At 38.9% G+C, this 27136-nt stretch overlaps 1 protein-coding gene across 1 annotated transcript; it reads right to left on the reverse strand.

The window, feature by feature from the left end:
- Nucleotides 1-620: 620 nt before the first annotated feature.
- LOC143884107 (putative GPI-anchored protein At1g61900) lies at nt 621-27136 on the reverse strand. Its single transcript, XM_077387503.1, has 8 exons — nt 26918-27136; nt 23732-23950; nt 23022-23627; nt 20659-20904; nt 20470-20481; nt 14541-14687; nt 3456-3500; nt 621-1012 (listed from the first exon to the last, which is right to left on the reverse strand). Exons 1-8 carry the CDS (start codon nt 26973-26975, stop codon nt 942-944), a joined length of 1404 nt encoding a protein of 467 aa, XP_077243618.1. The 5' UTR covers nt 26976-27136; the 3' UTR covers nt 621-941.

A 27136-nucleotide genomic window follows, 5' to 3' on the forward strand; every position in this document is an offset into this window, starting at 1 on the left:
GCAACCTCCAACCAATCAAGTAAGTATTGAGTGTTTTTATCAAAACAAGGAAGTGTGGATATCATTTCCCTTTTGCATGCTGTTCATTCAAAAAAACAGTGGGCCCGCATTAATGGATGATCCAAACTTTTCATTTGATGGGCCCCAAATTGAATAGTCCATGCCACAAAAATCATCTTCATAGGATGACCCTAATAGGATGATACTAACCCTACGATTGTAGAGGTTCCTACTCCTACATAGCATCGTCCGTTTTAAACCTCTTGAAGGGTTAGTATGATCCTATGGAGATGATTTTTGTGGCACACCATATTTAAGTTGGGGCCCAACAAATAAATGGATTGGATCATCGAATGATACCTTTTGATCCAGACCATCCATTCATTAGGGTATAGTGGCAGCCTATAAACCACTCATCAAGAGAGTGTTGTGGGGTCAATCAGGCTGAAAAACATATCAGGTTGCAACACCCAAGTGGCATCCTTCCTATAATAAAGTGGTTTAATTATGGGTGAACCATGCTTATCTTTCTGGAATCTTTTATGGGAGCATAGTATTTTCATTGTTCTTACTGCTTGCTTACAACTCAGTTCAAATACTCTGCATTCTACACAGAAATCTCCAAGATGAAAGATATAATTATATTGAAAAATATACAATAAATTGAATCAGGAATATGACATAACCAAATTCAAGTGGGAACAGTACTACTACTACTACTACTACTACTAACACATGCCTTTCCTCAACCTGGAATTTCTTCTTTACACAGAGCTTTATTAGATAGCTCCCAAGAATCATGAATGGATCATCGCAATGAATTCCGATATCTGCCACCTGACAATTTGAATGCCTAATCGTTGAGGACTGGAAAGGTCATGGCAAGGGATAGCTTCTCTTCATAATTACAATAGTGAGAGCGAGCGTGGAACTTATCACAATTACAAGAGGGCAGTAACGACCATAAAAGAAGCAACGATCAGAGGCAATATCATGTCCTGCCTATTTGGGTCTGCAAAACAACAAGATAAAGATCAAAGGAGCTAAATCTAAATAGAAGCAACATCAAACTTCAGAGTGAAAATTCTATATTTTAAAATGATTTTTTGGGTGAGATGTCCCTTCTAAGTTGGGCCTGTAACTTAACACAAGTAGTTTTGTAGTCTCTAATAATGGATAAACTTTCCTGGATCCATGAGCTCTAAAGTTCTGCACTTGCTAATCTAAGTACTCTTGTGTTGGGTAAGCCAAGAATATTGGTATATTCAATAATAGTGGAGTCATTATTTGATATTCAGATACTATATGGTAAATGATTAAGTACAGGATACAAATAGATGATGCTTCAACCATGTGTTAAATAGATTGGTTTGCACAGCCTCTGTTTTCTCAATTCCCCACCCACTTTTTTTACAATATACATGTGTCGAAGATGATAACTAATCCTGTATCTGTATATGGGTTCTTGAAATTGAAAGTGCCAAGTAACGACCATATTGTACAGGTATCTTACTCTCAATATGTGGACATCAAAACTGTACAGTCAAAACTTTGATAAGATCAAGGCTCTGTCCTTGGCAACTTGATTAACTATAAATTGCCATTTCCAATTTGCCTATTCTCTGCATAAACCTTTTCGCATGGATCAAGGATCAAGGATAAATGTAACTTCCAACTGCAGCATAACAGTAAAATCTAACTCTACTCTGGCTATTCGTATATCTCATATAAGAATTTGGCTCTACAGAGGCATTTCGGAGGCTCAAGACTTCAATCCCAGCAAAAAAAAAAAAACTAATGAATTGGTCAGATCAATGTGGAACGAATTTGATTGATGCTGAAAGCTGGGAAGTCGCCAAACGGATGTCCGAAGCACAACCTAAGTTGAAGAAACTCCGCCCAAATTGCTTGAGGATGATGACGATGAACAAAATAAGAAAGAAGACTTCCAAGAAACCCAGCGCAACCCACGGTAATACAGAGAGGAACATGACATTACGAGAGTGGACCAAGAGACAAGTTTCTTCAAAAGATTACTATACTCAGCGGTTCACACATGATAGAGGAGTATTGTCCAATGACGAAGATAAATGGGTGGTGGCCTGTCCACTGAATTATTCAAAGTAGAGAGCAAGAAGCAAGTGAAAATGGTATCTAGCAATGCTTTGAACTTGAGGGACTGTAAAAGCCAAGTCCAACCCTACTGGGATCGCAGACTCAGTGTAAAAAATAAACAGCAACTTACCAGGCTTCGTACATCTAAGGAGTGCCCGGCCCTCTTTGGATGGAGCGGGATGGGACGAACAAGCAAAAAAGAGAACAGAAAAGAAAATGAGGGAGGTCTGAGAGTAAGAAGTTGGTTGCATCAGTAGTGCAGTAGCAAGGCAGTTGTGTCGTATATGGATACAATTTTGGGGGGATTTATTTATTGGTTGAGTTGGTTGGGTTTTAGGGAACTGTTAGATGGAGAAAGTCATAAGGTTACTAGGATGCACTCTAGCTAGTTTTAGTTATTTATTCTTGGGTTCAGCACTTCAGCTGCAGTCCTTGTTTCAAAAGACTGAAAACAATAGATTTTACAGGAGTGCATTCTTCATGAGACATTGTTTATCTTGTTGAATTTTTTTCCTGTCTAACTTCTTTGTTTTACACATTGGAAATTTGGCTTGCTTTACTTGTTTTGCTTCCCATTCTCTTACAAAGCTCTAATGGTTGGATTCAAATTGATCAGGTTGCACCGTTACAGTATCATTTTAGTTCTCAGTAAAACTTAGCAGCAGTATATTGCTAGGCAATTTTTGCGGAAAGCCATTTCGCGGCTGACTTTTGCAGGAGAGAACAGCCACCTAAGATGAATTAAATGAGTAAGACAAAATTTGCTGAAAAGTGAGCCTATGCAGCTGTTCTCTCATGCAAAATTCAGCCATGAAATGGCTTTCCACAAAATTGCCTAGCAAGTCCCTAGTCATTATTAAGAAATTGGTAACAAACTTTTGAATCTCTAAACAGAGCTACATACTTAAAATAAAAACATGGAATGTGATTGTTATAATAAATTAACCGCAAGTGCACGAATGCTACAACAAAATGAATGCTATTATGCCTATTATAACAAGAAGTTATATCTGACAGCTCAGAAGATAATTTACTCCAAGTTCAATCAAGAGGGTTGGCACCCAACAACTATGATGCAGCCAATCAATAGTCCTTTCAAATTTGCAATCTCAACATTTAAATAAAGATAACCATTGTTGTAAGTGATCTGTTAGAAAGTGTCAGAAATTACTTTTCGATGCATATAAACAGAAAAATATTCCTCTAAATTTTAAAAAAGATACTATCCGGGAGATTTCTCCCCTTTAATCAGAATTCACACGAATACATTTTCTAAATGCATCGATTCAAAGGCAAACTCTTCGTCAATAAAATAATTAAATAACAAAAACCATCCTTACCGCTTGGTGCAGATGTTGCAGCTGGAAGTGCAGGGAATTTAACAGCTGCAATTTATATAGGTTAGCTTATCAGTGAGATTCACAAATAAAAACTGGACCAAAATTTAGATATAGGAGCCAAAAGGACACAATATCGTGGGTAACAGAAACCACTATCCATTTGTTAACATAGAAGAAGAAACTAGGAGTCCAATTTGTGTGAAGAAAGAAAATAGTATAGCTAGAGCAATCACAAGAAAGCATGAGCAGTGTAGGAACATAAAAAGAGGGTTTCATATAATAGCAAAAGAAAAAGGAAAGAGAAAAACAATGAATGCAAGAATCTCTGGATAACGAACTTTTTTCTTTTATATCAAATGAAAAGAAACACAACCATGGGCTGGCCTATTCTAGGGAAGGGCTGAGATTAGAGTATGAAGAAGAAGACCTTGAGAGTGAAAGCTGTAATCAAGTGAGAAGCCTGTAATTGAATGAGACGACTCCCTTCCCCGCAACCCCTAGGCGATGTGGAGAAAGATGACTCGAGTGTGACGGCTTGGTTGGCTTATTGGGATGCTCTGTGGATCATCTTCTGTCCATGTATTTAGGTCTTCCCCTATGTGAAGGGAGGCCCAAGAAGAGGGATGTGGGATCCGATAGTGGAAAAAGTGGAAAGAAGATTATCTGTCTGGAAGCGAAATCTGGTGTTGCTTGGGGGAAGAATTATATTGATTAAGGTTGTGCTTGCTAACATTCCAGTATATCCTCTCTCTTTTTAGGTGCCCGATCTCTGTGATTAGTCGAATTTAGTAGATTCGGAGGAATTTTTTGTGAAGCGATTCGGAAGATAAAAGGAAATTTCACCCATAGTATTAAGACTCCCCCGTGTCATCGTGGACTCCCCTGAGTCGACTCCCTTTTACCTTGGCCACGTTCCACGTTTTGCCCTACAGAGTCAATAAAAACTCCTTTGACTCTTCGAATTCAACTAAGTACTCGACCCCAATGTGCTGAGTCGACTAGGATTTTCTTTGGCCGAATTTAGCGCTGCATACACATTTTTAAACATTGGTTTTGCCTGGTTAGTTGCTAAGGGGTTTGTCATCCTCTGAAAGTAGGGGGACTGGGGATTCACAGTTAGAGAAGTGTCAATAAAGCTCTGCTTAGGAAGTGGGTGTGGAGGCATATTTGAGACAAATTTCTTTATTCTCTGATATAGAGTGTACAAAGGGGACCATCTCAGGCTTAGAAAGATAAATGGTGTAATGAGATGGTGCTAATGGACCTTTTCCTGATCTCTATGTTGTGTCATCTAAAAATAAGTGTTCGTGGAGGAATGCATCGTGAGGTATCACATTCTCTAGAGATTTGGGGTGTCATGGGTCTTCGCTCATTGCATGTTCGACCGTTTTTTTAGGTAACCTGGCATTGATCCTCTGACCTCATGACTGAAAAGCAAAGCCTTAACTAATTGAGCTAGAAGCACAGCCTCTGCAAGTCCGATCTTCTTGATAATTAGGCTTTCACGCCTTGGTAGAGGAAAGGGAGGACCCTCTGAAAAGTGACTCTTCTCGCTACCATTTTGACTCTCTGGAAGGAAAAGAACGCGCATATTTTCAAAAATGTTGTTAAGGGTCCGCTCATTATTTAGACAAAAATCACCTCGCTTATCATCTCTTGGGTAAAGATCTTACGTTGTTTTAAGTTTTCCTCCACTAACCTCAGGCGGTGTTGAAGGGAGATTTGCTCAAGCAAGGAAAGAGCAGTGGTGATGGCTCCCAGATGGACCCCTCCTAACCTGGATGGGTTAGGCCTAAGTTTGACGGATCTAGAGTTGGCAATCTTGGCCTGATTGGGATAGCCGCAATCCTAAGAGCTGAGGCAAGGCTGACGAACCGGCTAGCAGATTCATGAGTTGTCCGGAGATTTTATATATATATATATATATATATATATATATATGATTCTCATGTGACTTTTCTTTTCTTGTTGTGTATTGCTGACTGTTTGTTCTTTGATTTCAGCTGTTCAGACTATCTCAGTCTCCTTTCTATCTCTTTAATAAAATTATCTATCACTCATAAAAAGAATTTTTTACTAATCCAAAATAGATTTTACATGAAAGGGCCCCATAAATGTCTAGCAGGTTATTCATTTTTACTTGTTTTTTTGTACAAACATAATAACCCCTACAATTTTTTTTATATATATTCTCAAAAAGCTATTTCATGGATTGTCACAGCACCAAAGCCCAAGGTCAGAGTTTCCTGGTAGGTCTTCACTCAAGAATAAAGATAAAGGTCAGCATCTTTTTTTTTTTTTTTGAAATGGCAATATATTAAAAAGGAACCGAGATGGTCCACAAAGAGAAGTACAAGGAGAGGAAAAGAAAAAACAAAAAAAATAACAATTATGGCGGCATATAATCAAACCACTCCAAACCCAATCTAGTGATGCCTGCTTTGGCCAAAAAATCAGCTTCTCCATTAGCAGACCTCCTAATATGCACAGAGGAGGCAGATGATCCCATCACCCAATCTGAGATCTCCTCAACCATGCTAAGAAACCGCCATGGAGGGGGAGCAGAACTCGAAATTCATCTCACAACATTGGAAGAATCTCCTTCTACTATCACTTTATCCAGAATTCCTTTGTCCAAGTGTAAAATACCCAAAAAAGCAGCTTTTACTTCCGCCTCATTAGAGTCTGTAATACCACAGGGGCCAGAGAAAGCCCATACCACTCGACCATCATCGTTCCTGAGGAGGCCACCCACTCCCAACGGGCCTGGATTCCCAAAACTAGCACCATCAAAGTTTAGCTTGAAGTATCCAATTGGGGGAGGAATCCACTTTTGAATTACCTTAGATTTGACTGCCGCCTCATTACAGACTATTTGCCACCCCTCCCATAGATCGAAGGCTGATACGCAAAAAAACATAGGGATGCTCCTCGTCCATTGGATGGATATTGCAATTATTCTCAAATAAACCCCATAAGCTAATTTAACCTTTCCTTCAAATACTCTTCCATTTCTTTCCTTCCAAATCGACCATCACAAGGCCAAAAAGCAAATCCTCCATAAAACTTTCCTCTTCTTCCAAGGGGCAAAATCCCAACAATAAAGTAGTTGGGTGATTGAACTTGGAAAGACCCAATGGATCCAAATCTCGACAGAATCATACCCCATATTTCTCTGGCAAACCTACAATGTAAAAACAAATGATCAATGGATTCACCATCCTACAAGCATAAAGGACAGTGGTCGACTAACCACATTCCTCTTTTTCTTAGGAAATCCATAGTCTGAATTCGACCACAATGCACGGACCATCCAAAGAAGCCTACTCTTGAGGGACAATGAAATGACCAAACCTTCGCTGATAAAGAGTCCTCCTCGCCAATAACCAGTCAAGCATAACAAGATTTGACTGAAAAAACACCAGAAGGGCACCAAGTTCAAATTCTTTTATCCATTCCCGATCTTTTTATATAGCATTTTTCAATCACCTCAGACAAATTCGAGAGGGAGGACAATTCTCTCTCAAAAAAGTTTCTTTTGAATCTCGGGCACCATACTACCTTCTGCTCAACTCTTTCAAAACAATCACATACTAGCACCTCCTTATCTGCGGCCACAAAAAATAAATCAGGAAATAACAAGCTCAAGGGATCCTCGAAACACCACGCATCGAGCCAGAATCTGATCCTATGGCCAGAATACACCTTGAAGCAACAACCCTTTCGGAATTCATGCCTTAAACCACAAATATCCTGCCAAGATGTAACTCCCCTGTTCTCATAAGCGTTAACAGATTCCCAATTCCCTGAAAGAAACCCATATTTGCTTCCAATTACCCTCACCCACAATGAAAGCTCCTCTTCCCCAAATCTCCAAAGCCATTTACTCAATAGGGCATTATTGAAACCCTTAATTCTTTTAATGCCCAGACTTATTGGAACACAAACCTTGTCCCATTTAACTAGCGGAAATCCATTTTTGATGCTTGCTCCACCCCATAGGAATCTCCTTTGAATCTGCTCAATCCTCAATGCCACACTTACTGGGCACTTGAATAATGATAGGAAATAAATTGCAATATTAGACAGCACCGACTTTATCAACATTAATCTCCCTCCTTTTGAAACAAGGTTTCTCTTCCAGATCTCCAATTTTCTTTCTATTCTTTCCACTACCGGTTCCCAAAGATTTTTACTCGGTCTGCCGACCCCCAGCGGAAGTCCAAGATAGGAAGAAGGAAGAGCATCAATCTTGCACCCCAGAATTTCAGCATATATCCTTACATCCTCCAAAGGGGCATTTAAAGCAAATAACCTTGAGTTTAGGAAGTTAGATCGCTGCCCAGATATCAACTCGTAGCATCGAAGAATTGCCTTTAAGTTCAATAATTTATTCTTTTCTGGCAAACTAAAAAGAAGAGTATCATCTGCAAATTGTAAAATTGTTACTTCAACCTCGTTCTTCCCAATATAAAACCTTCGATCAACCCCTTTTCACTTCCCTTTTGAATCAACTTGCTCAGAGTTTCCGCAACAATCACGAATAGAAAAGGAGATAGAGGATCCCCTTGCCTTAGACCCCTTGAAGATTTGAAGAAGCCTTTCGCACATCCATTAACCAAAACAGGAAACCATGCCGATGACAAGCACTTTCTAATCCAGTTGTTGTTGAAGCCCATTTTCCTAAAAATATAGTCCAAGCAATCCCACTCAACAAGATCGTAGGCCTTCTCCATGTCCAGTTTACAAATCACCCCTTGTCCTCCATTCTTTGAATAAGAATCAATAACTTCATTTGCAATTAACGAACAGTCCAGAATTTGCCTATTGCTTACAAAAGCACTTTGACTAATGGAGATTATATTGGGAAGAACCGCTTTTAAACGATCTGTCAAGACTTTTGCTAGGATCTTGTAAAGACAAACCCACCAACCTAATGGGCCGAAAGTCTGAAACTTTCGAAGCACCCTCCATCTTAGGAATTAAGGCTATGAATGTAGCTCCCTTGCCTTTATCAAGACTAGCCCCTCATGAAATTCTTTGAAAAAACTCATAATATCACCCTTCACAAAAAACCAACAGGACTGGAAAAAAGCAATGCAGAACCCGTCTGGCCCAGGAGCCTTGTCTTTAGCCATGGAGAAAAGAGTTGTTTTAACCTCTTCGCCACTAAAAAGCCTATCCAACTTAGAACTTTCCTCTAGAGTTAGACTCTCGAATTCAACTCCCTCCGGAATTGGACGGACCATGTCCTCGGAAGCATACAAAGAGGAGAAAAAATTCACTATTGATGTAAAAATACCTTCCTTACTAGAAATCATGCCTCCATTCTCGATTAGCACTTCAATTCTATTATTTGTTCTTCTAACACTAGCCATCGCATGAAAGAATGCTGTATTTTTATCTCCCTCTGACAGCCACTTCAGAAGAATAGCTTGGTGTTTCCAAGGCTTTCAACTCCACCAACCTGGATTCCAACTCAAGCTTTTTCGCAGACATCTGTTCTTTTTTATCTTTCACCCATACTTTGAGTTTATTCTTGATAAATCTTAAACTTTTTTCCCAATACAACATCCGCTTGCCCCTCCACCAAACAAGACTTCCACCATCCTTCTAACCTATCCACCATCTGAGCGTAATCAAGCCACGCAATTTCAAATCTAAAAGGGGGCGGGCCCCAAGATTCCAGTCTTGGGTCAAGCAATAGTGGGCAGTGATCCGAGACCGAATGAATCAGAGCTTGCTGGAAAACATCTGGAACCAGAGCCAGCCACTCAGCTGATAATAGAAAACGATCTAAGCGGCTACGACTCTCACCTCGAGACCACGTAAAAAACGATCCAGATAATGGCAAATTAATAAGCTCATTATCTGCAATGAAATTTACAAAAGCCCTCATATTTTGATTTGATCTGATGCATCTCAGTCTCTCCCCTATAGATTTTATTTCATTAAAGTCTCCTCCAATGCACCAAGGATGAGAACACAAACTTTTAACTCCGTTCAATTCACCCCAGAAAGCCTCCAACTCTGCCCGAAGAACTGGACCATAAACCCCCGAAAATAACCAATAGGATGCATCTCCAACCTTGCTAAAAGCCACTGATATTGAGAATCTCCCCCTCCAAACTTCAACCTTTTTCCAACTGGATTCATTCCAAGATACCATAATGCCTCCGGAAGCAACCACAGAGGGGATAAAATCAAACTCCCACTCTGATCTCACACCACAACCCCTAATAATTTCTCTAGAAATAATTTCTAGTTTAGTTTCCTGAATACATATCAAACCAGGTATCTCCCTTTTAATCATCTCCTTCATTTGGAGCTTCTTCTCCTGAACCCCCAACCCATTTGAGTTCCAAGAGATTATCTTCATTAAGAACAGAATTTTAAGGTGAGCCTCCCCTTTCTCCCACCTGATTTCCTTCCTCTACGACCCGAAATGGCACCATCTTCACTCCCACCTTCACCATAATTTACCCCTGACTTCAATCTTTTTAATTCCTGATCTTTCTTTTTACTTGATTCCTCAGTCCGATGCGCTAATGCATGTGCATCCAAATCCCTTTGTTTAGCAGATTCTATTTGATCCTTAAAGACCTTCTCTACCCCACCAAACACAACCCCCAATTCTTTGCTCACACTCAAGGTATGATTTACAAAAAGTCCACTCCAAATTCCTTGGACATCTCCCTTTCCTTCAGACCTTCCAAGGTTTCCTCACATTGCAACTCTGGAAGAAATTCAATAGAGCCCCGCTCCACCTCCCACAATTTTTCAGGGCCACTGACAAGCTTCAGACGTCACCCCCACTTCTTTAGTCATAGCCCCAACACAGCCATTGCCTTTAGCTTTCGATGAACAATGAATTTTTCCTACAAATTTTACCATAAATCTTGAGTCCTTTGATCCCTCTGCCCTAGCACAAAGACTTCCCAAACCATAAGATTTCTTCCCCATTCTCAACAGCAAGTTATATATATGGTTAATAAAGAACAGCCCCCCATCAATTTCTTCAGGTCTAATCTTCACATAATAATTAAACATGATCCCCCCTTTTCATCCCTTAGAAAGAGCTTCTTCATTTCATTAGAGTTTTCACAACAACTCCCCCCTTTAGGATGCCTCTCCTCTGGCCTTAGAAACCCTACATTTTGATTCCCTGATGAGGCCCCTGTTTCTTCACCTACATAATTAATCCCTACCTCGAGCTCCTCCTCGATTTCAAAGTTCAAACAAGTTACAACCTCCTCTAAGGCCATTCTCCAGGAAATCGAGACTTGATAGCTTTTGGATGAAGAAACCCCAACAACGACTTCACGACTTAAAGCAGAAGAACTAGATAGATTAGAAACAGAGATAGAGCCTCTAGATCTCACGCCGCTACCAATGGTGGACCAAGATAAAATCCTTTTGTTGAGCAAGGACCCATTACCCTGAATTTCCGGAGAAAAGACCAATGGGCTTTCTCCCAACCCAAGAATTGAATCATCTGTTAAAGGGTCCATACACCAGGAGCCATTCTCACCCACTAGACTTTCAAAATTCGAGGCCCAGTTGTTCTTTGAAAAAGACAGGCCCCCAATATTAAAACAATTAGGCATAAAATCTTGAAATGAGTCGAAATAACTATCAATTGCAGATGTGGGTCCCAGAACTGCCACCTCAGCAGGGCTTCCCCCACAATACTCCTCCATCTGTATCCAACTGGAGAAAAAGAATTTTGAATTTCAAAAAACTCGTCAGGTGTTGGACTTCTAACCTGCACCCCCTGAGGTGATGGATAACACCTTTTGCTAACTTGCACCTCCTCTATCCTTCCGCCCACCTCTGCAACGATCCAGCTTCCATCTGCCACGTTTCCATCTATCGAAACCCCTCTCTCAATGTTATCTTCCTCATATTGAGAGCAATTAGACTCCTTCATAAACCCAAATTTCTCCCTAAAAGCTAACTCTTTACTATTTTCAGAAACGTTATCCCTCTCTTCCGCCTCCTGGAAAACCCTTACCCATCTGCTAGAACCCCTTATGCTCTGTTTGGTTGCTGGGTTTTTTTTGTTCCCAGGATTTATGTGGGTAAAGGTTTAGTGGTCACATCAGCTTTTTCTTGCTGACATCAGCAAAATCTTGTCTTGAAAAGGGTGTTCTCTCTTTCTCTCTCTACCCTCTCTCCACTCATCATAATATCTTTCTCTAATTAATGCTTGTCCCCTCTTTTGTCTCCTACCTTTACCCACATAAATCCCAAGAAAAAAAAAAACCCGGCATCCAAACAGAGCATTAGAGAAACTTGAAAAGATAATTCCTTCCCCAGCTTCCCTTCTGTAGCAATTAACATTTTAGCCCTCATGCAAGGTTTTAAATCTCGGTTTCGGTTTCGGTACGAAATTTCGGACGAAATCTTGTAAATACTTTTCCGACTCATTGTGAATTTCGTTTCGTTTTCCACCGAAACCGAAATTTAAAACCATGCCCTCAAGTACCCAGATCCAGCTTGACACGACGGATCCATCTCCACCACTTTTTCGATCCTTTCCCCAATCCTCTTGAAATTTTCCTCACACCACGCTTCCGGCGGTACACCTTCAATAAGCCACCATTGATTATTCCCTTCAATTGGAAATTTATCAACCCACAAAGAGATCTCAGTGAAAGGAGAATTGGCAGCCTTCTTCCATACCTCCATAAGCTTTGATCTATTAGCTCCTACCGGAGTAGTGATCAAGATCTCTAGTTTAGAAATCTTGTAAACAACTACATCTCCAGGGATACCACTTCGACGCGAAAGCCATAACTCCATCGCCTGAAGATTTCCTGACCACCCCACCCTGATCCTCCCCCAAATCCCTAAATCCGCATTACTGATTGATTGCAATGGAATCACTTCAATGTTAAAAGCCACTCCTTCTGAGGTCATTGGGGAAACCCTCATATTTTTGCTTAAGATTGGTCTTACTCCTCCCAGAGATCCAGAACCAGATTCTGCCCTTCTTTGTTGAGGAGGGAAATTGAAATCCCTATTGGACCAGACCTTTTTGCACATCCAACACTCCAATCTTTTTTTGAAATTTCTGAAACCACATCTACAACACCTCCAATCCCCAAAACCAACACCCCTACGCCTGTTCGCTACCCTATCAACCCTGTTGGCTCTCTTACCTTTAGCAACCACCCAGTTTTCAACCGACGAGCTTCCACCCACACGAGATCATCCTCAACTTCTCCCACACGCCGCGGAGGGATTAAATTAGACCCACTAGCAAAACTAGGAGGGTTCCAAGCTCCAGGACCAGATATATCTCTAGAAGAACCCCGCCTATCAAACAGACAGACAACAATTCCACCAAGAGAGGAGACTTGAAGGGCTTGGGCCCTAAACCCCCAGCAGTAGCTAAAAACTCAAGAAGATTTCAGCGAATCGAAAATGTGCAAAGGGATACACATACTAGATTTCACCACAACCTCTGACTCCAGCGCCTCTTCCTCCACTGAATCTGAAGAAGAGATTGGAGAACCAGAGGTGTACTGGGAAGAGGCGACTACCTCTTCAGAAGAGACAAACGAGGGAGACGAAGAAGAAGAGAGAAACGATGAAGAGGGCGAAGAAGACACCGGAGATGAAGAAGAAGAAGAAGAAGAAGAAGAAGAAAATGATGGAGAAGAAACCGAGAGGGATGAAAGTAGCGACGCAGACGAGGAGGAAAACTCAGAAAAGATTAAGGAAAAGAGATGGGAAGATGATGAGGAAGATGGAGAAGAAGGTGAAGGAGAGGAAGAAAAAGAAACAGAAGAAGACATTGACGAAGAAGACCCAGAAACGCTCATAACGAGCTATCGCCGGAAGAGATAAACGACAACAGGATCGACAAGCTCAGAGGACAAACTAGTCCCCTGGAGAAGGAGACACTCCCCCTACAAGGTCAGCATCTTTTTTCTATTCCTTTTTTACCCTTTCATGTTTTCTCGAGTTATCATCTGATCTTGTAGACATCAGCATAACGGTCCGTTGGACAAATCAAATCTGATCAAAAATTGCTTTGGGCTGACAGATCAGCACTTGAGAGAGAAACTCTAGTAATTCTCATTTAATCTCTTGAGGTGGTTTTATGCTATGTAATTTGAGTTGATCCCTACCATTCAAAAAAAAATGAGTTGCTCCCTTTCAGGAAGCTATGATTTGTGGACACGGACACGAGTGTCGGACACGGCAAACCCCCAAACTTTAGAAACGGGGACACGGCTAAAATAGAAAGTATATTTGTGGATATGGATTCATGTGTCGAGTTTCGACATGGATACGAGTTGTCTAAACACAATATTCAATAAAAAAAAATAGAATGTCACACTTGACACAGTACAAAAACATGTCGACACACCCACATTAAGTCGAACACTTCCAGCAATACAAGTAAAAGTGTCCAAAGGAGTGTCGACATGTGTGGAGTCTGTGGACACGCGTGTCGTGTCGGACACGCGTGTCGTGTTGGACACGGCAGGAAACGTGAGTCAACAATAAATTTGACGTGTCGGCCAAATCATAGTCAGGAAGTCTAGAAATTATGGTTTCTGCTCTCAAATTCAAATTGGTTTAAAATTTTGACTTCAAGACTTCCAAGGATGGATCAGAATCAAAATTTGCAATCGCATAACACATACGACACTAATAAGGATCAAGAATCATCAACAAGATGAATTCACCTACATGTTGTGCTAAGTATGTCTATTAGGGGAAAAATCATCTAAAGCAGATCACTGTTTACTGGCTCCACATAAAAGATATATAGTTATAATAAAGTGAATAATACTTGTATAAGCCTTACATCAAACCTCAACCTACACAATTAACCATGTTACAATATTACCATTACAAGAATATATGGATCTATAAAGTGCGAACACCACCACCCATCAACATCCAACAAAAGTCATGAATATAATGATGCTCAGATAATTATGCACAAATAAGGATGTCTTTCTTGCGCATATCCTGTAGTTATGTGTCAATAAAAGTAGTAGGTAAGAAAAGGATGGTTTTAAACACTTGAACTAGATAGGAGGAAAATAAGCATGCTGGACATACTTTTGTTGCAGGAAGATACTGATGCTAGTTGAGATGTAGACGGCCAAGGAGCTGCTATATTGTCATTCAGATCGCAAGTGAAGCTAATTCCAGAAGATTTGTCAAATGTTGCATCTGAAGGCAAACTTGGCAGGAGGCATCCAGACTCTGATACCAAATAAGAGGAACAAAAAGTTGCCAAGGTAAGCCTATAATTGTAAGCACAATGTGGGTATGGTAGTTAAAACAATTTGGCCTCCCAAATATATGTATGCAGGTATGATAAACTTAGAAACTTTCACAGGCAAAACAATTAATAGACAAACACAAAAAATTAGCTATGAAGTTTTGGACAATTAAGAACACATGCAGATTATATTGTGTATTACTAATTGTAGATTGTGTATGATGGGCATTGCAAGATGCACACAAATCATAATCGTCCATGGTGAAAACAAAAGAAACTATTTCTGCTTTCTTTAGAAAAATTGTTTTGAAGTAAGAAAATCCCATATCATACTTTGGTAAATGTGAAATTTCTTCTAAAATTAAAAACAAAATGAGGATTAAATATTCCAGATATTTGTTTACAACTTTTTATTAACATAATATGCTAGGACAATTTTCTGCAATATTGTAATATCATTACTTTTTGAAAAAAAGGGAAAATTATTAAAAAAATGCAAAGTTTTGCTTAAATTGTGAATCAAGGTAGACTTTTTAAAATCATGAAAGAAGGCTGTCAGGTACAGTCAGAGTGGATTTAGGACAAGAATACCCTTCTTGCTTTTCCCTCCACCTTTTAGGCATTAATCCCAATGCACTTTCACCTACCCTTTTCACATTTCATCTTCTTCTTCCCCAAGCCTTCCAAACGGTAAAAACTCCATTTCCATCGCCATTGCTATTTGAAAAAAACTCCATTGCCATTAGAAAAAAACTCCATTGCCATTTGAAAAAAACTCCATTGGTTCTCTTTAGTTAGCTTTGGGTGATAAACCTATGCTCTGGTAGGTCCATTGTCCTCCATTTGCTTAGGTTTTACATCTTCTTTGCATTTTTTTTTTTGTTTACAGTGATATGGTTTATTTTCATCCTCTTTACAGTGCTCTCTTTGTTTGCTTACATGTTTGTTTTGACCTCTCTCTCTCTCTCTCTGTAGAGGAAAACCCGAATGGCACTCATATCTATACAATCAGAACCACTAGTTACAAGGGCTCAGAATTAGGGGTGCAACTCGGGTCGGTTTGGGTCGGGTTGAGGCCAACCCAACCCGAGGAGCTCAACCTCCAACCCTAACCCAACCCAACCCGACTCGACTTTCAACCCGGGATGGCTAACCCAACCCAACCCAACCCGAATTCCCAAGTTGGGTCGGGTTTAGACATTTCAGATGAGATATTTAGTAAGGGAAATGGCACCGAAGTTCAAAACCAAAGGAAAAAAAACAGTAAAACACTACTAGAACACATGCTCATATTAAATAACTGCAAATGATGCGAGGAAAACATGACAATCACAATCACAAGGATATGCGGGTGTTAGTCCAGAAAAAAGAAGGTTGAGATCATCCAATCAATCGATTTTTGCATGCTTCAATCTTGCGGTTGAGATCTCTTCTAGGTTAGGGTTTTTACTTTAGTGACTTTAGCCCTTCACTTTTTGTTTTTGATAAGTATCTATTATTATATTTGCAAAGGATGGAAAGAAACAACAAAACGTCAGAAGCTACAAAGTACAAAAAGTAAAAAACGTGTATTACTCTTTGTCGAGTTACGGGTTGGGTCGGGTTGCCTGATACCCAACCCAACCCAACCCGAATTTTGGTCGGGTTGCCAAATCCCAATCCGGACCCGAACCCAACCCAAATTTGGTCAACCCAACCCGCCCAAAAATCGAGTTCAACCCGACCCAAGTTGCACCCCTACTCAGAATCAATTTTTAAATCTCGGAACCACTATTTATACCCCGGCACCACTATTTATTCCTCGAAACCAATCAATAGTGGTTCCTAGAGTAGACATAGTTGTTCTGAGTGTGTAAAGGGTCTTTACACACTCATGACCCTATCTAATCAATAAGAGGCACTATTTAAACACTAAGGACATCTATTTATACACTTGGAACCCTTATTTCGACCTTCGAACCAGTAAATTATGGTTCCAAGAGAGTAAATAGTAGTTTATACATTCTAATAGTATTTCAATGGTTCTAACCGTGATAAAAAAAATTAGATGCTCTAATATTATACTCTTGGAACCTTTATTTAGACCTTGGAACCACTCTTTTCATACTGGAACCACTTCGTTCGGGAGTCCTAATGACCCTTCGGACTTCCGAAAAGAGCCCAGTAGTTTGTGATGGAAGTGGTACCCAATCGGGAGTCTGACGGAAACAATCGGAAGTCCGAGTCGGACTCCCAATTGGGTATCACTTCCATCACAAACTAATGGACTCCTATCGGAAGTCTGAAGGGTCAATCGGACTCTCGATCGAGGTGGTTCCAGTATGAAAAAAATGGTTTCAGTATGAAAAGAGTGGTTCCATGATAAAAAAAGTGGTTCAAATATCAAAAGAGTGGTTCCATTATGAAAAGAGTGGTTCCAATATCATAAGAGGGGTTCCATTATAAAAAGAGTGGTTCCAATATCAAAAGAGTGGTTCCAGCATGAAAAGATTGGCTTATGCATTATGAAAAGAGTGGTTCCAATATGAAAAGAGTGGTTCCAATATGGAAAGAGTGGTTCCTAAGTCAGAAATAGTGGTTCTGTTTCCAAGATGGTGGTTCCAAGATTTAAAAAGGTGCTGCCAAAATCGAAATTGTGGTTCCAAAAGAAGAATTATAGTGGTTCCATGGTCTAAAATATTGATACCACCACAGAAATATATTATCACTGTCCAACACATGTACACCACGGGCCAATTATGGAAAGAGTGATTCCATTATTATCCAAAGCAAAAATGGAGGATAATGGACATACCAGAGCATAGGTTTACGGAAATGTTATCAGCACTACTGTATTTTGATGAGGGCACTCCTCTCTTTATTAAAAGTACGGTATGGCCCGCACCATAGGATGATCCAAACCGTCCATTAGATGGGCCACAGCCTAAATAGGCCTGTGCCTCCAAAATCATTTCCATAGGTTGATCATAACCCTCTGATCTGAATGTTAGAGGGTTGATCCTAACCCTCAATAGATCGGAGGGTTAAGATAAACCTATGGAAATGATTTTTGGGGCACAACCTATTTAGGTTGTGGCCCATCTAATGGACGGATTGGATCATCCTATGGTGCGGGCCATACCGTACTTTTAATAAAGTGAGGAGTGCCCTCATCAAAATACAGTAGTGCTGATAACATTTCCCTAGGTTTATTATCCAAAGCAAAATAAAGAGAACCAATAGAGTTTTTTTCCTAATGGCAATGGCAATGGAGCTTTTTTCTAATGGCAATGGCAATGGGTATGGAGTTTTACTGTTTGGAAGGCTTGGGGAAGAAGAAGATAAAGAGTGAAAAGCGTAGGTGAAATGGCATTGAGATCCGTGCCTAAAAGGTGGAGGGAAAAGCAAGAAGGGTATTCTTGTCCTAAAACATATCTGACGCATCTGACAGCCCCTCTCTCATGATTTTAAAAAGTCTACCCTTGATTCACAATTTCAGCAAAACTTTGCATTTTTTTAATAATTTTCCAAACAAAAAAACTTCTCTTTTCACTAAAATATTATTGGTTGTGGAGAAAAAGAACAGGAATTGGAAAAATACTGGAACATCTTAGATATAATATTGCCTTGAGACAATGAAAGCACATAAAAATCACCTTCATGTTATCGCAACTTTCATATAAATTATAAAACAGTGCATGGACTTACTGTTGTGGAAAAGACTTTCTACATCACCTACTAGTAGAAAGGTATGTGGTGATGCGCGCGCATGGGTAGAGAGAGAGAGAGAGAGAGAGAGAGAGAGAGAGAGAGAGAGAGATTGTGTGTGTTTCATATATGACACATTTTATTTTTCTAATTGTTGATATATCTAGTACATTTTTTTTCATTTGATATATGGGTTCTTATAAGATAGATGTCCATATACGGAAAAATATGAGCGGGCAAAAGTACAAGTGGGGGGAACTGGCTTTATGATCCAAAGCATTTATTTCCTAGGCCTTGGTATGGATGGGCCATGGGGCGAAATCCACGCCCATTGGATGATTGTAATTTTCCAATTTGTAAAGACTTTCTTAACGAATACAGACCGTTGTTTATGATATTATCACTGTCCATTGAGTGACAACAAAACAAGAACACAGATCTCTACAAGTCAAGAAGAGATGTAAGAAACATTTTTTTTTTTTTGAATGGCCAAGAGATGCAAGAAACATAATCACACAAAACAAGAACACAAGATTTACATGGTTCGGCAGTGTGCCTACGTCTACGGGAAAAGTGTTTCACTATTTCGTTTTAGGGTTACAAAACTCTCCTTTCCTCTTGGACAAGAAAAACTGCTTCGCTATTTACATCATTGTCATGACCGAGGGAGGATTACATTACCATATGTGTGCTTGACGAGATGTAAGAAACATTTTTTTTTTTTGAATGGCCAAGAGAAGCAAGAAACATAATCACACAAAACAAGAACATAAGATTTATGTGGTTCGGCAGTGTGCCTACGTCTACGGGAAAAGTGTTTCGCTATTTCGTTTTAGGGTTACAAAACTCTCCTTTCCTCGTGGACAAGAAAAGCAGCTTCACTATTTACATCATTGTTATGACCGAGGGAGGATTACATTACCATATGTGTTTTCAGCAAATCAACTTGTTGTTATATTCATGAAAGCAATGACTCATGCCCGGCATGATTTCTTTGCCGGCAAATTGATGCTTTATGCAGTGTTTAAAAACTCATTGACTTGACTCGGAACTCGCCGGAGTCAACTCCCTTTTACCTTGGCCACATTCCGCGTTGCACGGCATCCACATGCCGTGTTTTTCCCTACAAAGTCAATAAAAACTCCTTTGACTCTCCCAAGTTATGACCATGTCGACTGCGTTCTTGGCCGCATTCGCGCCGAGTCGAAAAGGATTTTTCTTGGCCGCATTCCGTGTCACATCCGCAATTTTAAACACTGGCCTTTCTGAACCTCGGCGTCATTTTGAAGGGGGAGTGTGGAATATAGACAACCTATATACATCATAACATGGTGTATATAAGTCACATGGTTGGATACTTGTATCTTTAGACACACAAACACACACACATGCACGCACACACCCACGTTTTTTTTAAGTGTATATAATGTCATAGGAGTTTACTATATACCTCTCATTTCTTGTACTATGCAACGGGGTACTTTTGTAATTATATACATTCAATTATTATGTAAGAGACAAGACAAGTGAATTGACTCGGATCTCTCATTAATTCATTAAATTCGTATGGTTTATTCTCTCCATTTCGAATTTTGTTAGAAAAGATTGGTTGTCCATGTATAAAAAGCAATGTCATTCCATATTTCACAAATGTTGAGTGGACCGCATCCAAAATCATGTCTACGTATATACGATTGCCTCCACTAGTAACTATTACCAAATTGAGGTATGATTGACCAGGAGATACACATAATTAGACCATACATACGTGCAGCAGACCACAAACACATTCATGTGTTTACCTTTTTTCTTTTATTTTTTAGCCCAGAATTTATCTAGAACCCAAGGCGGCACCTTAAATTTTATTAATAATAAAGAAAAAGTTCATGTGTTTACCTACATGTCATTCCTCTAACAAAATTAATCATTCTGATAAACTCCAGGTTAAAAAAAAACTCATCAAAATGCTTCATGCGAATCACATTTAGAATGACAGAATCTATTGTCACATATTTCATGAAAATAAAATCCATTAAAGATTACAATTTCACAAATGTAAAAGAGTATGGACATTACCTTTGGATCCAACTGGTGTGTCAATTGTAAATTCCATCACAGCCGAAAAACAAAAACATCAAACATCCGCATCAGTTTCTTTTTTAAGAGAGTTGAGATGGATAACAAACTACAAAACCAACTCATGCTAAAGATTTGCCTTAAAAAACAAGAGTTTTCCCTGGTGAAAGGGCATATAATAGGACTAACCTTGCACAGAGAAGTCCTTGAGGGTTATCTGACAAAGACTATAAATATTTTTGGTAATATTAACTTTCTGCAACTGTGTACCAAGCAATGCAGCACAGTCCAAAGCTTGCAAGTTGGTTATGAAGCTTTGCTTTTGCAAGTGAGATATGTAATTCTCCATAGTATTGCAGCAAGCTGTCTGGTTATTGATCTCATGCCCACAGTATTTCTCAACATTTCGGGTATCAGGGAAAACAAGTGGACAAACTGCAGCAAAAATGTGTAATCTTACAACAGTTTTACTGTACAGTAACAGATTAAAAAAATACTTATCAGTAGCAAGACCTAGAAATATTGCAAGTTGGAAAGTGTTCAGAGAATGAAGTTGTGCACTACCATCGAAACCACAGGATACAAAAAAATATTTAAGAGGAAATGTAAACAGTACCATTCAAAAAAAAAAAATTTGGGGAAAATGTAAACATTAACAATGTATGCCCATTCAAACTAAAATTTACTAAAAACAATTTACGTCAGATGCAACTGAAAATACCCAAGAAGGAAGTACAAATAGCCAAACTTTGCTTTAAAGTGTTTCTAGGTGTCTTTTAAGTCCCTTAAGTTATAGGAGGGGTACCATGGTCTTTTCCCATAAAAAACACTCAAGTTTTTTGAGTTATGAGTGTTTTAAATAGGCCTCACACATGTATTACGAGAATTTTAAGTAGGAAGCAACTCTTAAAGTCATTAGAGGGTATTTTGGTCCAAAATTATTAGGTTTTTTTAGGGTTTTAGAACTTTCTAGTTCTCTTCTTGTTCTTATATATTGTAAGCCTCAAGATGCTTCCCTATTATTCTATGTTATAGCCATGATGGAATGAATGAATGAAGATGATTGTTCTTTGCTACTTTGCAAACTTGTGGGTGTAAAGCCTGTCCTCAAGGTGTGATGCTTTGATCTTTCCTAAGGCGCGAATCACTGGGATTGCTAGTGTGATTCTAGCAAATTCTTTTTCTTTGTTGGTGAGATGCCGAAGCTTCTTTGGTGAGATGCCAAAGAAAACTCTTTTTGGGATGCCTTGAGATAAGTTTCTTGTTTTTTTATTACTTATTATCTATATGTTTCTCAATTTTCTCTCTTTCTTCTTGATCTCATATATAAAATATATCAGGACAGGAACGTGAAATTTTCTCTATCCTTGCTAAAACCTCAAAACCCTAATTTTTTTCTTGTTTTAACCATCCCATCTCAGCCTTAACCTTGTGCCCCTCCGTTTTGCCCCAAAACTAATTTTACACCTTCCCGGCATCCTTCGACAGCTTCCCGGCATCCCTAGACAACTTCCAAGCATACGTCAACACCCCTCCAAACCTACCATAAACCTCGTAAGAATATTACCCCAATCTAATAACCTACTTTGGAATCCAAATCTTTAATTTTTACCCATCTTTTTTACTCTTTTTCGAAGAATTGTCTTACATCAGTTTGGTTCCAGAGCGAAGCATTATTTCTTCCTTTGATCGTCCTGCATAAAAAAACCCTCCAAATTTACATGATTTAACAAGAGGGGAAAGTTCTATACCACACAGGAGGATGTCGTCTACTATTTTTGTTTGGCAATTGATGGGACATGTGTGACGTGAAATAGGGACACCCCCTTATTTTGCCATCCAGATTCTTAATTCCAAACAGATCGGCACCTAATCTTCTTAAAGTGGCCTCTAAAGCGAATCAATCAATAATTAATATCCAATTTATCACCTAGGCTCAATTATCTCAGAATGGTCCTAAAATATGAATTATGCTCATTGTTAACATTAAGAACCTTCATCCATGTAAGTTGAAAAGAGGAAGGGAAGAAATAGAAGAATGGAGATGGCGGAGAAGAAGGGAAGAAGGCATAAGGGAGAAGAAAGAATTTGTGTGGGATGAAGCTCCCACAAATTCTTCATATACATAATAATATATCACTTAATAATATTATATGAATGCCATTAGGGCCATTAAGGACAGAGCCTATCAAATAAACAAAAGAAACTTCAGTCTGATGACTCTAACTTCATGAAGTGTGCCCTATCTTCACCGCTCTTCTTTTAGACAAGAAATTTCACAAGCTTGACAACTAATCATGTCTCTTTTGTTTTACCTTTTCTACTGCAAGGTAGTCACATTTTATAACGAATGAAGCATTGTCAAATCAATTATGTATGCTCCATTTCATGCCGTCGGCTAAAAAGAATACTTTGATTATGGCATAATAAGCTAGGAATGCATGCATTTAAGGAGGAAAAAAGTGTGAAAACCACCAATATCAAGCGAAAGCAATATTCTCAAACTATATCTCTCCTAACAAAATACTTCAGGAGAAGATTTTCATAATTACCTTTATTCAAGTTGCAATTAGAAATTCTTCTAAGAACTTGCTTAGCAGCTAATGGATCAAGTCTACTGGCTACGTATCTGAGGGCAATGCTTTTACAGTCATCAATTCTGTAAGAGGGCTTAGACAAGATATTATCATCATCTAAGGCCGATTGACCATCCACTTTCAACGCAATCTTTGTCGCAGCTTCAAGTACAGCATTCTGGCAAATTTGGGTGCAGCACTCATTTACAGGATCAACTTTTGAACAGGCAGCTAGAAGTGTAGTCGAATCCACAGAACTCTCAAACTCCTTAACATCCTTGACAGGGCAAGAGGCCTCAGTGAGGTTTGATGGTTGAATTGAGCATATCCGTCGAAGATTTCGATTTGCGCCCCGGCCCACTAGGATCTGTTGAAAATCTGACAAGCAGTGGTTTGCGTGGGTCATATCCAAAGCAAGCGTCCCGGTATCTTTACTCGATTGGCCAATAAGAATTGTAAGAGTAGCCTGCAACTGTGGACAACATATTACATTGGCCAGAAAAGGAGCAAAGATAGCCCAGCAATCAACTGATGTCATTCTTATCATACTTTCAGCAGTGGAAAAATTTAATGTACAAAGCCCTGCAAGAACAAAAGAAGCACTGAGTGCACATGCTATTGTACTTATTAATAACCAATAAGCTATTCAACTTGGAACATATTATTTCAAGGCTCAGTGAATGCACCTGATAATATTGGCACACTATTATTTATAAAAGGTGGTAGTGGTGAAGGTGCTAGGAGAGGGATAAAGGGTTGTGGAGTACTGCTTGGGGACGTGTCCGGCAAAAGAGCATTTTCCTTCTCATCCATTAGAACAGAACCTTGCTGATAAGATAATGGGATCTCATGACTTCGGAAATCAGGAAATGCATCCAACGATTTGCAGTTGGATTCATGTAAACCTGGACCACAATATCCCGCAGGTTCAGTAAATCATTTTTTATTTTTTTTTGAGCAATGGGTTCAGTAAAATCATTCAAAAAAAAAAAAAAAAAAAACAATAAGTTCAGTAAACCTTATTGCTTTGAGGATGACAATTCATGGTATGGAAAATTAGAAGATAAGACAGAAGAAAAGGCGTGAAAGAGTAACTTCCAACTGAAATCTTCACTCACATTGTAGCTTATGACTGCATGTGAGCATGTAGACAAAGCTTTATTCTCATAGATAGACAAGTTGAGAAAATTAAAAAGTTGGTGACCTTACATACAATGTTTTGAAAATCGGAATCGAATCGTAAATCGTAATTGGGGTCAAATCGTATCGGATTGTAAATCGTATCGTAAATCGTAAGATTCATTCAAAAATATAAAAAAAATATGTATAATAAAAAATTATAAATAAATTAAAGAATAAAAATAGCCAATTATTCATTTTTCATCCAAATTCATTAATTCAAACAGAAACTACCATGATAAGCATTCAATATCGTAATACAAATTGTTTGCTGACAAACTTGACACATACTAATCATCTAATTCTCATCCAAAACCATGAATCTTGGTTAATAATCTTTAAAAAAAGGCACATGATCATATCAATTCTCAAAGTCTCAAACATCAAATGAGAAATATCAATCATAAAAGACGGGAATCGATGTTGTCCTTATTATGGTAGTCTCCCACGTCGACTCCCACCTCGATGTGAGTAATGTCCTCAACAAATGCTCTGTGCTCGATTGGTTCGATGTCCTAATCCTCCTCTGTCTTCTTCCTTCTAATGAGAGGGATTTCAAAGGCTTCTTGTAATGTAGAAAGGAAATGAGGTCTTTTGAAAGAAAGACATATTTTCTTTTATACAAAACTTAATTTGGATAAATCGTATGAATCGTACAATTTACGATCGAATCGTAAGATTCAATAAAAAATCGTAAGATTCATACAAATTAAGATTCATCATGGGATTCAAATCGTTTTGCCTAAGAATCGTAAATCGAATCGTAAATTGAACCGTAAATCGTAAGATTTTCAAAACAATGCTTACATATATCTGAAATAAACATGAAGTTAATTGACATATTTCACACAAAAAAGAAAAAGTTAAACAATTAGGGAACGGTAAAACTCAGATGCACCTGATAATATTGGCACACTATTAGTTATAAAATGCATTGCAAAGTATCCAGGAACATAAGCACGCTAATCACAAATTGCAAGGGACGGATAAAAATTGATAAAGAGAATACATAACTCCACATATTGAGAGAGGGAGAGAGAGAGAGAGAGTATCTAATAACACGTGTAAATAACTAAGGCCCTGTTTGGTTTGGATTCTGAGAATTGGTTTTGAGTCCAAAAACTGATTATTGGAATAAATATTAAATGCAATTATGAGTCCAATAATCAGCTTTTGGACTCAAAATCAATTCTCAACATCCAAACTGAACAGGGCCTAAGTATTTTGAAGCTGCATCTTTACAGTGCATAGATAACAATTTCCACCCATCACTACCCAAATACTATGGTAAGCATGTTCAAGATGAATGCAAGTTTAAGAGTTGGGGCATGTTTGGCTACCACAAATTTTCTTCCCTAGAATATTAGCTTACCCAAGGGTGAGGGAGGGTGGAAGAGGGATAGAAACAAGAAGGACTGAGTGAGGAGAGGGTAAGAAAATCATCAAAAAGAAGGAAACAAAAAACTCCATCCAAAATACGATTGACTTTCTTCCTAGTTTTCTAGCCACTTCTCACCGTCTACTTATTCATGCCATCTCAAGTCTCTCCTCCTCTCACCACTAGGAGAAACTAATTTATCATGAAAAAAAATCCCGGTTGCCGGGCATGGCCTTACTGTCTTCTTCATACTGCTATTTATATCTGGGAGAACCTATTAGCAGCTCTAAACAACTTGTAGATACAAAATAATATGGACCTATCTAGCGTACAATTGCTAGTACGTTGGCTGTTAATCTCACAAATGCTGTGAAATATTAAAAACCCACATTTCTAGTGTTTGGCTACAGATAATCCAAAGAAAGCATAAAATATACAGGTAGCGGGTAAGACATTGATATGAGTTGCTAGCAATATAAATGTTACAGATAAATTAAGACAGCACAAGAATACACGGAACAGGTTCTGCATCGATATGACTTGGGGACATATGCAAAGCTTGCAAAATAAGAACTCTGCAACACTGTAATGATTTAGGGCTTCATTGGCTACTACTGCAACACTAATGATTTAGGGTTTCATTGGCTACTTCTTGTAAATACATTTACACTTGTTAACCAAAAGAAAGAAGAATAAAAGGGGAGGGGGGGGGGGGGGGGGGGGGGGGGGGGAGAGAATATCACTCCCCAAGAAAAAATGGTGGGTTAGTTAACTTCCCCCCTTGAGGGGCCTTGATGCATTCTCATTTTTTGCTTGGGAGTTCTTTTTTACTATCTAAATCAAGGGGCCTTTTGCTTGCTTTTATAAATAAATCTTCACCATTCAAAAAAAAATGAAAAAAAAAAAAAAAAAAAAACTGATGCCTTGGTCTCAGTACTTGTACCATTCAACCAATTTAAGAAAATGTTAGGTTCAGAAATACCCATGATGAATCAATTAGAGAGAGGAAAAAATACAAAGAAAAACACCTTCTCACCAGATTCCAGAACTAAAAGTGATCTAACCCTAACGAACTACTAATCAATCTCAAAAGCAAACCAGAATAAAAAAAAACCCAAAAACCACTAAAACCCATCAAATTCCAGACCCATATACCTCAAATCACAAATAATTAGAGCATATCAGCACACCCAGTACGAAAAAACAAAAATCACAAAAAATAAAGAAATTTCATGACAAACCAAGCATGAAAGAGAGCAACATTTGTACAAAAGGGCAAAGAAAGAAAAGCCCATGAAGGAAATCAAATACTCACAGAAAAAGAAGAGGAGAGCTGGCAAGAGCTTGAGATAGAGGGACACCCCTGATCTCATGTTGACTTATTATCCAGACAGAAAAATGAAGAGCTGATTTTGTGGTTTTCTCTTGTTGTTGTTGTTGTTGTTGATGTTTGTTAGAGAGGGAGAGAGGAGGGAGAGTGAGAGAGTCCAAACGCCATGAATGTGGGTGTGTGTTTGGTGGGGCCAAAAGCAGT

The sequence above is a fragment of the Tasmannia lanceolata genome, unplaced genomic scaffold, assembly GCF_043159265.1.
Source record: "Tasmannia lanceolata isolate RefF3 unplaced genomic scaffold, GAP_Taslan_0.1 ptg000008l, whole genome shotgun sequence".
Classification (NCBI taxonomy): Eukaryota; Viridiplantae; Streptophyta; class Magnoliopsida; order Canellales; family Winteraceae; genus Tasmannia; species Tasmannia lanceolata.